At 54.1% G+C, this 12,716-nt stretch overlaps 2 protein-coding genes across 2 annotated transcripts; both read left to right on the forward strand.

Moving 5' to 3' along the window:
- Positions 1 to 696: 696 nt before the first annotated feature.
- Positions 697 to 2,077, forward strand: J4E85_008577 (uncharacterized protein; the record flags this gene model as incomplete). The annotated part of the gene is made up of 3 exons (XM_051472801.1): positions 697 to 963; positions 1,020 to 1,586; positions 1,715 to 2,077. The coding sequence occupies 3 exons, from the start codon at positions 697 to 699 to the stop codon at positions 2,075 to 2,077; spliced, it is 1,197 nt and encodes a 398-aa protein (XP_051323622.1).
- Positions 2,078 to 6,047: 3,970 nt separating this feature from the next.
- On the forward strand, positions 6,048 to 7,869 carry J4E85_008578 (uncharacterized protein; the record flags this gene model as incomplete). The annotated part of the gene is made up of 4 exons (XM_051472802.1): positions 6,048 to 6,157; positions 6,208 to 6,513; positions 6,569 to 6,796; positions 6,849 to 7,869. 4 exons carry the CDS (start codon positions 6,048 to 6,050, stop codon positions 7,867 to 7,869), a joined length of 1,665 nt encoding a protein of 554 aa, XP_051323623.1.
- Positions 7,870 to 12,716: the final 4,847 nt, after the last annotated feature.

A 12,716-nucleotide genomic window follows, 5' to 3' on the forward strand; every position in this document is an offset into this window, starting at 1 on the left:
TTCGCGCGATGGGCGTAGGTAGCGACTACCCGGATACGTCAGAGTGTAAACAATTTCCAAGGTATATCAACACTGTGAATTCTAAAGAACGCAATTCTCACCCACAATCATGATTCCAAGTCGAATTCTACTGTTTCTTTCTTTCGGTGTAGCCGCTGTTATAGGGCGCTCTACCAAACCCAACTTCATCTTCATTATTACAGATGATCAAGACTTACATTTGAACTCGCTCGACTACCAACCTGCTGTACAAAAGCATTTTGCCCAGGAAGGTACTTGGTTCAAGAAGCATTTCTGCACCGTAGCACTATGTTGCCCGTCACGAGTGTCTCTCTTGACTGGGAAAGCCGCCCATAACACGAACGTCACGGATGTCTCAGCTCCTTATGGTACGTCGAATGTAAAGGCATATGCTAGGAAATTATACTCACTCCCAGCAGGCGGATATCCTAGGTTCATTGAGGAAGGTTTCAACGATGCTTATCTTCCCGTGTGGCTTCAGGAGGCGGGCTACAACACTTATTACACTGGGAAGCTGATGAATGGACACTCCACGTCTACATACGATGCACCGCGAGCCAGCGGCTGGAATAGTTCTGACTGTAAGTATCCCGATACCACTACAGCGAAGCTTTCCAGACACTGACATCTACAGTCCTGATTGACCCCGGAACATACGTCTTCTACAACTCAACCATGACGCGTAACCACGACGTCTACAGAAACTCACCAGGAGAGTACTCAACCGACCTCGTAGCCAACGCCGCAGTCTCCTTCCTAGACGAAGCCATCGCAGCACCAGACCGACCATTCTTCATCGGCGTCGCACCCATAGCCCCCCACTCAGAAACAATCACCAACCCACGCCCTGCAAAGTTCAATCTACCCGTCCCCGCAAAGCGACACGAGCATCTCTTTCCGGATGTGAAAGTACCCAGGACACCAAACTTCAACCCCTCAAAAGTAAGTAACCCCACCTCTTCCACCGCAGTCCCCATCTCACACTAGTATCCCATCAGCCAGGAACAGCATCCTACTTCTCCACGCTCCGCCCACTCAACGACTCAGAAATCGCGTACAACGACGCCTGGTACCGCGCGCGCCTGCAAACCCTCCAATCCGTCGACGACCTCATAGAATCAATCATGAACCGTCTGAGCGAAACCCCCGAGGTATTGGAAAACACTTACTTGATATATACAACCGACAACGGCTTCCACATCAGCCAACACCGGCTCCCGCCCGGTAAATCCTGCGGCATAGAAGAAGACATCAACATCCCTTTCTTCATCCGCGGCCCAGGCATCGCCAAGAACGCTATTCAGAATATACCGAGTAGTCATACTGATATCGTGCCTACGCTATTTCATCTCGCTGGTATACCACCCCGGGAGGACTTTGACGGGGAGGTTATTCCTGTTACGGGGGCGATGCAGGAAAGGAGTGCGAAGAGTGAACATGTTAATGTTGAGTTTTGGGGTGAGTATTTGGTGGAGGGGAATACGTTTTATGGGCGGGATGGGTGGGCGGAGAATACGTATAAGACGGTGAGGGTGGTGGGGGAGGAGTATGATTTGAGTTATACGGTTTGGTGTACGAATGAGCGGGAGCTTTATGATATGAAGGTTGGTCTGCTTTTTCTTTGCTCTTTCCACTCTCTCCATCTCTTTGGGTTAAAGGCTTGGGGAAATGCGTACTGACAAACCTCACGCAGACCGACCCATACCAACTCACCAACCTCCTCTCCACACCCAACACCACCACCTTCCCCTCCTCCCCCTCTTTCATAAACTCCTACCCCATCCTCCCCCTAACCGCCCGCCTCGACGCCCTCCTCCTCACACTCAAGCGCTGCAAAGGCCGTGTGTGCACGCGACCATGGGAGAAACTGCATCCAGAGGGTAATGTACGCAATCTGAAAGATGCGATGCATGAGAGATACGATCTGTTTTACTTGGAGAAGCAGAACAAGGTTAGCTTTGATGAGTGTGCGTTGGGCCAGATTTTGAGCGTTGAGGGGCCGCTGGAGCCGGTGAGTTGGAGGGAGGAGTGGGATGAGTGGAGTTGGGGGACTTGAGAGGGGGGAATTTGGAGGGATGGGGTAGGTTGGATGGTAGGAGGGGAGGGGAGGGGAGGGAGTATGTGTAGTAGGATTGATGAAGGATATTTCTCCCCCGTCTGCCAGACTACTGAGCAAAGAGAAATTTGAGAAAGGAAGGAAGCAACTTCAAACCCCGTCTCAATCCCAAAAACGGGCCATACCTCCCTTCTTCGAAGAATCCAGTTTCCACCACCTCCGATGACATAACCACTCGTACATTCGTTCATTCATTCATCCACAGCACAAACGCACAAACCACACCCACACCCACATAGCCACACCCACCTACCCACCCCAAGCGCCCGGTACCGCCGATGAACATTGACAGCTGAAACTCCCCTCTCCCCCACCTTCACCAGCATGTAACATTGCCCGCGATCTGAAACACATTGCCGGTATCAGGCCACCCAATATTCACGTAAAAAATCCCATAGTCTGTGTGTATCTCCCATGCTAAACGCCCATGCTTTACGACTCGGCGGAAAGCGAGAAATCCGTGACTGACTCAGCAACCCCAGCGTCGATCACGTGTGGGGTCACATAATCTATTGAAAGAACCTTGGAATAGCGAACAAGGCTCATCGGCCTGATTACCTGCCAGATGAGTGATATTACGGCCGAGGCCGAATGTTTCAGGTTACGGAGGTATTGCTCACACACTATTTTCTGAGACTCATTGGGTTATGTATCAGGTCACGAAGATGGTTGGCTGGTTGTGTAGTATTGGGATTGGCCATTGCCTTTAGGCTTATTGGGGTGAATGATAGTTGTAGTGTATGTTTAGGTGTATGTTTGGGTAAGGTTCAGACGGGTGGGCTTGCATAGGCGGGTTTTGTAGTGGACGATATATTGGCAATATGGAGGATTGGAGGGGTGAGTATGATGTGGTGGTGGTGTGCGTCTGGGATGTGAGATCGACGATACACAGTAGATATGCGTGAATATCAAAACGTTGATTTTGCAATAGGTAGAGGTGCATGTTCGGCCGGTGGATCAAAGCCCCCCAAAGCGTTCGGAGGAATTGACAGGTCACATCACAGTGCACGCAATGGCCCGTGAGGGCGGAGAAGAGGAAGTGTCTGTGTGATTTCTCTGTGTCGCCTGCCACACTTGCCGGTAGAAATCGCTTCCGCGCCAATGGTAGCTCAGGGTGCGACGCTTTTTATAGCTCTGGGCCGACGGGTGGAGAGGGATGCTTTGCATGGTCGTGCAGGTGCAAAGTGTGGCTTGCAGATGGCTGGGGAATGTGTATTGCGCGCCGCGCTGAAAACTCGACATTTGGTGTCAAAACTTGCATTTGGTAACCGGCTTGGCTGCGATGTCTTGTTGTCGTGTGACTGCCGGTGTGGTGTCGCGACATGAAGCCTCTTCAGACGTCATAAAATGTATGTATAGTAACGTTCGGATGTTTTTTGTGGTTGCTGAATCGCTGAGTCGGTTAGTAGTGCGCTGGCTTAGTGTACGCTGGAGCTATGCTGAGGCTACGCTGAAAAGGCGAATAGGCCATCGGAAAAGACCGATGCGACGATGGACGACAGATGCGAGTGGAGAGGTGTCTTGTAACCCTAGTCGCAGAACCCCAGAGAAAACATGGCTGCATGGGTAGCCCTAGATGCATGGTCGGCTGCAAACTCCCAGGGTAAAAGGACCTTAATCCTAAGAATAGCCACCACGGATCTATGACAACCAAACACCAGCTCGACGTAGGCGTGTGGCTGAAGGAAGACTAGCCTGCGAATACACATGTTGTCGCATGAACCTGCTTTCGCGCATTCCGCTATGTCATCTAGTAGAGTTTTAGCCTCGGTGGTTGCAAGAGGTAGCTGGCAGGTAGGCGACGGGTGCCGCCGCGATGCCACTGGTTCCTGGTTTAGAACTCGTATCTCGTGGCAGCTACTTGTGCTCCACCACGCGACGGTCGCGACGGTATCGCGCGTATAGACAACGTCATAGGTACAGCCCTATGGGATGTCGGCGACGAAATCGCAGCTGCTGTGACGATATCTCGATATGTGGATGCAGGCTGTTGTGTCAGGCGCCCACCAGCAGGGTCGCGTAATTACTCAGTTACTGTATAGGCCCCGCCAGCAAGCATTCTCCGCTGCATGAGATATTGCCAGGCGGGGAGGTTCCCAGGTTGTTTACCCAGTGATGCGATGGCATTTCGCGATGCCACAGGCGAAGTCACCCACTCGTGGAACTCGTCGGAGCGGAAGTCACGCTTAATCATCGCGCGGCGCCCTTCCGTCGATAGCGGAGACAGGAATAGAGCGAGGTCCGCCGCCACTGCTCGGCGCAACTGGATGCGAAGGAGCGGTATGAGCATAGCGGCGTGAGGATGGGCCAGCGTAGTATCGATGGAAAATCAGCGCGATGAGAGTGTAGACCCTTTTTGCGTGCGGTCTGGTGACAGGTGACGCACGGAGGGCTATTTTTGACCGCGAGATATTGAGGGCCCCGGCTTCCGCAGTGTTTAGCGATCGCTGGTGGCATCGCATCAGCAACGTCAGTCTGATTCGACCGACGTCGCTGGCAGAGTCCAGCTTCGCATCTCGCGTTGATGAGATCTCGGGCATCCATGTCGCCCGTGGTCGCCCGTCCGCCGTCACGCGTGGGCGCTGCCACCTCACTCAGGGCTCTGGAGCTGTCTGAAAAATTAGCAGCGCGCGCGCCCCGAAGCTGACCCGGCGAGCAAGCATGGCGGCCTCCTTCACCCACTATTCCGCAGGCGGCTTCCAACTACCCGTTACAGCATGGCCAGCGAGCTATCCAGGTGCTACTGGTCGATCGTTCTCCACGCACGGCCCGCGCAGCTGTTGGCGTTTCCTCGGTCGTCGGACCTGAATGGCCGTTTTTCACGCCTCTTGCGCTCTGAGCCCGAGCCCCAGCTGGAGCGGCTCATGCACCTGCACGCTCAAACGTCTCCGTCCCAAGCGGATTGACAGGGGCTTTGACCAGAGGGCCACCAAAGGCTGCTTTCTGCGACATGGCCGTCGGCGAACTAGCACCTTCACACTGCACCCTAGCCCTGGGCTCAACCCTCGCCCGACAGGGGCCGCTTCATTCATCCAAACACGTCCTGAGTCTTTGAGCGACGCCGTGCTGCATGTCTGAAAGCGCCCTGCCGACTGCGAGGGTTCATGGCTCGCTGGAACCTTAATCCCCACGGGAGTTACACCGGGGCTATGTCATACGAGCAGGAGCCAGCCGGTGCCATCTGGCAATCAGTCACTCCATCGTCTGTAGCTCCCGCAAGCTTCTCTGCCCTCCCTGCTAGCCTCTCCCGTCTCGCGGGCTGCCACCCAAGTCCCTCTTCCGCCGCTCGTGGCGTCACTGCTATTTGTGTGGACGCTACCTCAGGCTAACCCTACCTGGCCCCGTTTCTCGACGTTTGTCGTCTTTGGGACCGAGCACAAGTCACCCTGCGCTTTTGCCCGCATACCACCCAAGTCCCTTCTTCAGCCTGGCGAGCCTCTAGTCCATAGCCTTGTCCTCATCCTGCATGGTCATTGTGCAGGGGGTAGGTTGCAGACGAGCTTGACCACTTCCGCTGTCACGTCGTCCTGTCGTACCCTCTTAGCCTGTCCGCCGGAGGTATTGCTGGCCTTGCGTCAATATCTCTCCAGCCCTAGAGCTATCTAAGCTCATCCCATCTGCACTCTGCACTATATATCACCAGAACGCCCACGAACAGCCTCCAAATCACCACCCTGTCCAATTTAGTCACCGGTTTCGACCCCATTACCCTCGCTTTATCAACCGCTCGCCAGATCTACCGCCCGCATATACACAGCCCCTCGTCTATCCCACCTTCCCGTCCATCTCGCATACCACACAACAAGAGAACACTGCCTGCGACTGATCCTGTGCCCTGACGTGCTACCACGACCACGCCGTACGGTCCACTTCCCACTCTCGCTAAACTACTTCATCTTCCTCTTGAAAAATGGCTGGTCCCGGTGGAGGCCCTTCAAGGCGCAGCCATACCAAGTCCCGAAAGGGCTGCAAGACGTGCAAGAGGCGGCATATTCGCTGTGATGAAACATTCCCGCAATGGTAAGCACCAACATCTCTTTGTCTACGACTCATGTACTAACATTTCCCAGCCGCAACTGCACCAAGCACCAGGTTCGCTGCGACTACATGGACAGTCCAACTGCCATGATGCCAGAGTCTCCCCAGTCTCCTCAGCAGCCCAACCTGCTCTGGACGCCCGAGATCGAGGCCACCATCGAACTCTGGAGACAGACGGGAGAGTTTCCTTTCCCCGAGCTCCGAGTATACCCACAGCCGCAATGGCGCGCCTTGACGACGGTTGACCTCCGTCTGGTGCACCATCTTGCCTCTATTTCGAATGAGATGTTCAGAAACAGGACTTCGAAATCGACCCTCTGGACCGACATGATGCCCAAGTACGCACCTACCACCCCAAGCGACTTCGCCCAAAAGCAACACTAACGTTTCTAGATTCTTGAGCATAGCCGCAACCCATCCATTCGTTATGCACAGCATCCTCGCCTTCTCTGCCTCGCACTTGGCCTGGATCTCTCAATCAACCGAAACCCGAAACCTCGCATTCCATCACGCAAGTCTTGCTCTCAAGGGCCTGCACGACGGCATCACCAACTTTACTAAGCACAACTCGGATGCTGTACTTGCGGCGTCTCTCCTGCTTGCATGGCAGGCGACAGACTGGTGAGGACTACCCGAATGTATTGGGGTAATCAAAACTGACGCAGTCATTTAGGCGAGGCTGGGCTTCTCTAGTCACAGGCACAAAGACTGTAATCCAATCCATGCAGCCCTGGAGACATGAGTCTCTGTTCGCCGACTACATCGCAGAGCACACACCTATGCCAAACCGACATTTCATGAACCCAATCAGTACCCCGATATCGCCAGAAGCACGAAGAGAGCACATGAACGCCCTGGTCGATATCCACGCCTCCCTCCAACGACTACAGCCCTATCTCACTCGCAACGAACAGGAATCGAAATGGGTGGACCAACTCAAGGGCTACCTCGACCGCCTGCGATCGTCTAACCAGCCGCAAAGCCCGGAGGAACAGTTCAACCAGCTCTATGCATTACGGAAGTGGCTGTTCTGGGTTCCCATTTCACTTCTAGCTGCGAAGCGTGGAGACGTCAACGTCCTGGTTGTTCTGGCTCATTTCTACGCTACTGCGCTAGCCTTGGAGCCAATGTTCCCGGATGTTGCTTCTGTCTTTGTCGCGGACCTTTCCCTTCGCCCATTGGAGGAAATAAATCAGCTGGTCCAGAGTTTCCAAGACCCTCGATACGATGCGCGCATGCAGACCATGTCCTATCTGGTGCAATTTCCTATCGACATGGTCTCGTCTTATAAGACCCGGCGAGAATGGTCTAGACAACAGATGACATCTATTTCGCCGATGCAGCAGCAGTCGGCCTACGCACTGGAGAGCATCAACCTGGACCTGGAAAACCACATTGCACAATACAGCTACGGCCAGAGCCTGTCTCCCGCCTTTGCGCCATCACCGCTCACGTTCCTTCCCCATGGCATGGCTTCTGCACCGACGTCACCGTACCTCGAAGTCCCGCGATCTGGCACCGTCGACACGTATGGCACAGCTAGCAGCTACGCATCGTCGAGCAGCTATGCGTCTCCGCTGGGGTCGCCTGCAGCGCTGCTGCCGCCATACTCGGCCCCACAAGAGCATGCATTCGCATTCGGAATGCAATCTGGTTATCCCAGCGGGTTCGTGGCTACACCTATCTGGACGTGAACGACGCGCTGAACGATCCCCCAGGAACCAAATGACTACTCCGATGCAGATTGTCGCTTCTCAATCACACACTCCCGCGCTGGACGATGTAGACGACAAAGGCCAGGCGTCCACTGCGGGGTACCTTCCCAGCCAGTACAACCACGCCTGAGAGCACCATGTCGGCGGAAATTCGAGGAACCATGCGCACGCAACGAAACCTGACATCCGCCCGGCCCGTCCTCGCTGTATCCACAGGTGTGCGAGACGAACAATTTCCGATCGATTGATCTCTGTCAATCATGACACCCGAGTCGGACCTATGACATGCCACCACTGGCACGGTGCTGTGGCTTTCCGCCGTAAGCCGATCGCGGTTTGGCTGCTGCGGCGCTTCGGCGCAATATCCGGACAGACGCAAGGTGGACGGAACAACAAGTGGACATGTTTCGCACCAACATGCAACGCGCGCATCGTCCCCTGTTATGTCAGCCGCAGTTGGACCGGAGTTCGCTACATTGTAGGAAAAGGCGCATCGAGCTGCGGGACTGATGCCCGGCGTGGAGGAAGCCTGACGAGGCTCTCACAGAACGCCACATAACGACATAACGGAAAGCTTGCATAGCGCAGCGAACGAACAACCACTCTCAGGGAAAACGTCTTCCTCATTGAGCGTCGTCCGCACTTCCCCGAGTACAGAGAAGAGCAAGGATACTTAGGCACCAGCTAGATAGCAATGCACAGAAGAATTAAGGTTGTCCAACACCGTCTTAGTTTCTCAGCCCTAGTCCTAGTTTCTCCATGTGATGGCCAGGGTCTGCCCTGCATGCTCGCGTGAAAGATGGACAGGTCAGCTACCAATTTTAGCCTCCTGCCGCCAATCAAGACCAAATCCCCCACCATCGCTTCCCATTATCAATTATCAACCCAGCACTGCGGGTTTACGTACAAGCATGTTGCCGACAAATGCAGTCTCGATTCAGCGCAATAGTTCTCTCAATGCCGTCTAGGCGAAATACGAAGGTTTTCCAGGTAAGGAAGCCCTGACAAGAAAGGATAGTTAAGGATCAAAAGACAACGGCCGCGCTAAGGTATGACCTACAGCGTACAGTAGGCTCGAGCTTGATGTCATACCAGTGCGCTGGATTTCGCTTTTCGCGGGTAGCGGGATAGGATTTGCTCACTCGCCTAGCCTGGCTAACGCGTACGAATCGTCACACCGTTCTCTTCACCAGCCACGCAACAGGTCTGTCTGCGGCGCCAACCTTGTTTTGTGTGGGATTGCGAAAATGCTGTGATGGCTGCACCGCCACAGAATGCTCCGGCTTGGCAGGCTACGTATTGGCGTATAGACCGGTCAACGTTTAGGAGATAGGGCTGATGTGGTGTGTTCGAGGGGAGTTGCGCATTGAAATGTCGATTGGTCGTTTTTTGCGTGCGGCGTCAGGCGTTTGAAGGATTCCAATGCATAACCATAACGACGACAACGGGAGCGGCATCCATGTCAGCCACAGCATGCAAAGCGGAAGGTGCAAGCGAAGTTCCTATGACTTTCTCGCAATTATTCCACTTTCTCGCTGCCTTCGCCATTTCCCTCGCCAGCCATCACACACTTGCCGTCGCAACACTTGCTTGTCAATAAGAAGGCTGCCTTCGGCTTTGCGACCCCAAAGCGGTTCACCGACAATTCCAGCACTTTGTTACGTCTTAGCTAATAGTGCTCACGCCAGGGTCCTCCAGGGTTGTTCTTGGATTGGGACTGCGAGAACCATCTCCTCGGCATCTCGGTACTTGAGCTCCTACAAGGTGTATCCATGGTCTGTCCGAAGAGCGCGAGAGAGAGAGAGCTACCCGATAGTGTTGCAACTTGCAGGTTGAAAAAGTTTGGGTCGTCTGCTGGCCAGCTGCTTCAGACATCCCAGATAGGCGTTGCATCATGGGAGTCCGGCAGGTTGCTTAGCCGCGTCCCTGGTGTCGAGTTAGCGGGAGGACGATGGACCAGGGCAGGCGAGTAGAAACTCTGTGCACGCGCTTGCTTGCATCCCGAGGTCCTCTCCTCCCTCCAACAAACGTGCCTCCCCAATGCGAGAGGGCGACCCACAAGAAATTTCCGCCGTTCCTGAGGGACGCTGTTCAAGCGGCTCCGCTCTCTTGGAACGTTTGGGCTCCGCTGTCTCCATCGCGCCCTACACGTTTTTTCTTCTTCGCTGGCCGCTGAGAATCGGACGTCCAGGGCATGTCCCCCACTCTCCCGTGGCCCACGGCCTCCGTGTGTGGGCTGTTGCGGTGCTATTATGCCGAGATCTCGTCTCGAGGACATGGAAATGGAGTAGGTTTGCAACGTTTGCATAAATGATCACTCATCACCTCCACCAAAAGAATCGGAACTTTGCGAACTATCGAATGATTGCAGATGGTTTTCCACTCGCCATAGTATCCTCTTTGTCGCAGCACCATGACACTCCAAAATTCTGACCTGGCAGAACGCAACGGGCACTTACCCGTGGTGTACCAGCGCGCTGACTGACTCGAGTCTCACTCGACGTTGGGTTCTTGGTTCACCGCACTGGGAATCCACCAACCACCGCCCGGGGCTCGGATGTGGCTTTTGTCCGGCTTCCGAAGGGAGAGAGAGAAAACGTGACGGTGACGATCAACCACCAAACCGAAAAAAAAAACGCGTGAGCTCGGTCGGCCGAAGGATGCGCACCTGTGCTCGCGGCACCCTGCCAGCGCTCACGCACCAGCACCTGCAGAAAAGCAGATCTCTACTTTCTGACAGCCGTGCTGCCCCAGCAGCAGCCCCAGCAGCAGCAGCCCCCGATTTCTACTAATACCGAACAGGTCATTGATAATTTCTATTCTGGGGATCAAGCGTGCATGGGTGGGTGGGTGTGTGAGCCTCAGCGTGGTCATTGTTCATGTCGAGCCGAGGCGGAGGGACGCTCGGTTTGCTGTAGGTGCATCATGTACACTTACTGTGTGTACAAGAACCTAGGCGCGATGAAGCCGAATGCTGGAGAAAGTTCCGAAGCCTCGACGATATGATCCGCGCGTACATAAGGGGTGGCTGAACGAAAGAACGAGTAGTAGCCTCGCGTCTGGCACGGACACCAGAGCTGCGTTAGACTGTGTGGCTGGCCCTGTCCCCGAACTTGTGCGCGCTCACTACCATCGCCATGGCGTCGTTTTCGCGGAGAATGCCACGATGCCAAAGTTTGTTTTCCTCTGGTTCACTCACCTCGGACAAGCACGATCCGATGGGTTCTGGCGTTTCTGGCGCTCTTCTAACCTAACGCCGCGTCGCATTGCCACGTTTCTGCGCAAAAGCTTTGGAAGCGAAAGCCGACCGTCAACGCTGCTAACTAAACAAGTTCGCGAAAGCTAACACCCAACTGCCTAAACTCTACGTCGACTCCCAACCATCAGCACGCGGAGACATCTCCTACACACACGCACACCCTTTTCGCCCGCGAATCTGCCTGAACTGATTGCCGGACGAAGCAACCCCACGATCGTCATTATCAGTCGATTCCCGCATTCCTTCCTTCCGACCGCCCACGCCTACCTCCGATAACTGTTTAGTCGGGGAGCTAAGCCTCACATTATACCTAGGTATGCTTTCTGTGTCTCCAAACTCCCCAATTGGGGTTTTGGGGGAGGGACTAGGCTGGATAAGGGCATATCTAAGACGGGGGGAATTGACCCGCTGGATGGTAGATCTGCTGGTACTGTGCATGCGACTGCGACTGCGAGTGCGACTCTGCTGTGCTACTATTAACAGTTCGAGTGGGAGGATGTTACCGTGAGGTTGCAAAGGGATCAGCGAATATACATGTCACGTAGCGTGTGCATGTGGATGTGCAACGCATATCGTGGCATCACAACACTCGCACTCGCACTCGTGCCACCGCTGCCTTCGCTACTACTAAACACATATCCACCCAACCCAAACAGCTCAAAAGACACTAAGTGTCCAACGCGTGGCAGGCGTGAAACATAGTCTTCGAAGATCTTTCCACCCTGCATCTCGTACTAATACATGCGCTCTGATTCGTACATCGTACATCGACAAACCTCCCAAACCCAACAAGCCTTCGCCAACCCTTCTCAACCCTAGAAAACAGTGGATAAGCACGGTCTCTCCCTCGGTCTTACATCGCCTGCATCCCTCGCAGAAAAAAACGGGCGAAGCAGGAAGTAACGTGACTGGGTGTCGTACGCGGTGTTGATCGCTTCGAACGCGACGCGTAGCTTTTGCACTGGCTTCTTACTCGATACCGTCATACATTCTCGTATTCACGGCACGTCCCATTAGCGCGGCGCTGCCATGTGAGGCTGAAAGTACGGTCGGTCGGTAGTGGAACGTGGATTGTGGAACGTCGGTAGGGGGGGAGACTTTTTTTGATAACTCCGAAATACGAGCCTGGTGCGGAAGGAGGGCTTCTGGAAGATGATTGGAGAATGTGAGATTGGGTTTGTGGGGGGTTGTGTATATTTGTAGATAGTTCACGGATACAGCTGTGATCTATTTCTTGGGGGGTGTTTTTCTTTGGTACGACGGATGTAGCTGCATGTGTGAGGGGCATGCAGGTTGTTTTGGGGGTGGATGGGATTGTTGAGATCTCGGCCGAGGACATGGGGATGTGGAGTATGGCTTTGGTCAAACATTGTGACAGTTGTTTGAAACCTTTGTGGAGATATGGCAGATACCTTTAGATGTATTGCGAATGTATGGTTCCACTTTCGAGTGCTGTAGTTGATGATGACGATGCTTCGGACTTGCCGATGATGGGCATGTATCCTGCCGTTTCCGTATATTTTTCTTCAGCAGGGAGTAGTGAGGGCATGCTTTGATCTTCGAAACG

This window comes from Alternaria conjuncta, assembly GCF_024043145.1.
Source record: "Alternaria conjuncta strain BMP 0040 chromosome Unknown scaffold_13, whole genome shotgun sequence".
NCBI lineage: Eukaryota > Fungi > Ascomycota > Dothideomycetes > Pleosporales > Pleosporaceae > Alternaria > Alternaria conjuncta.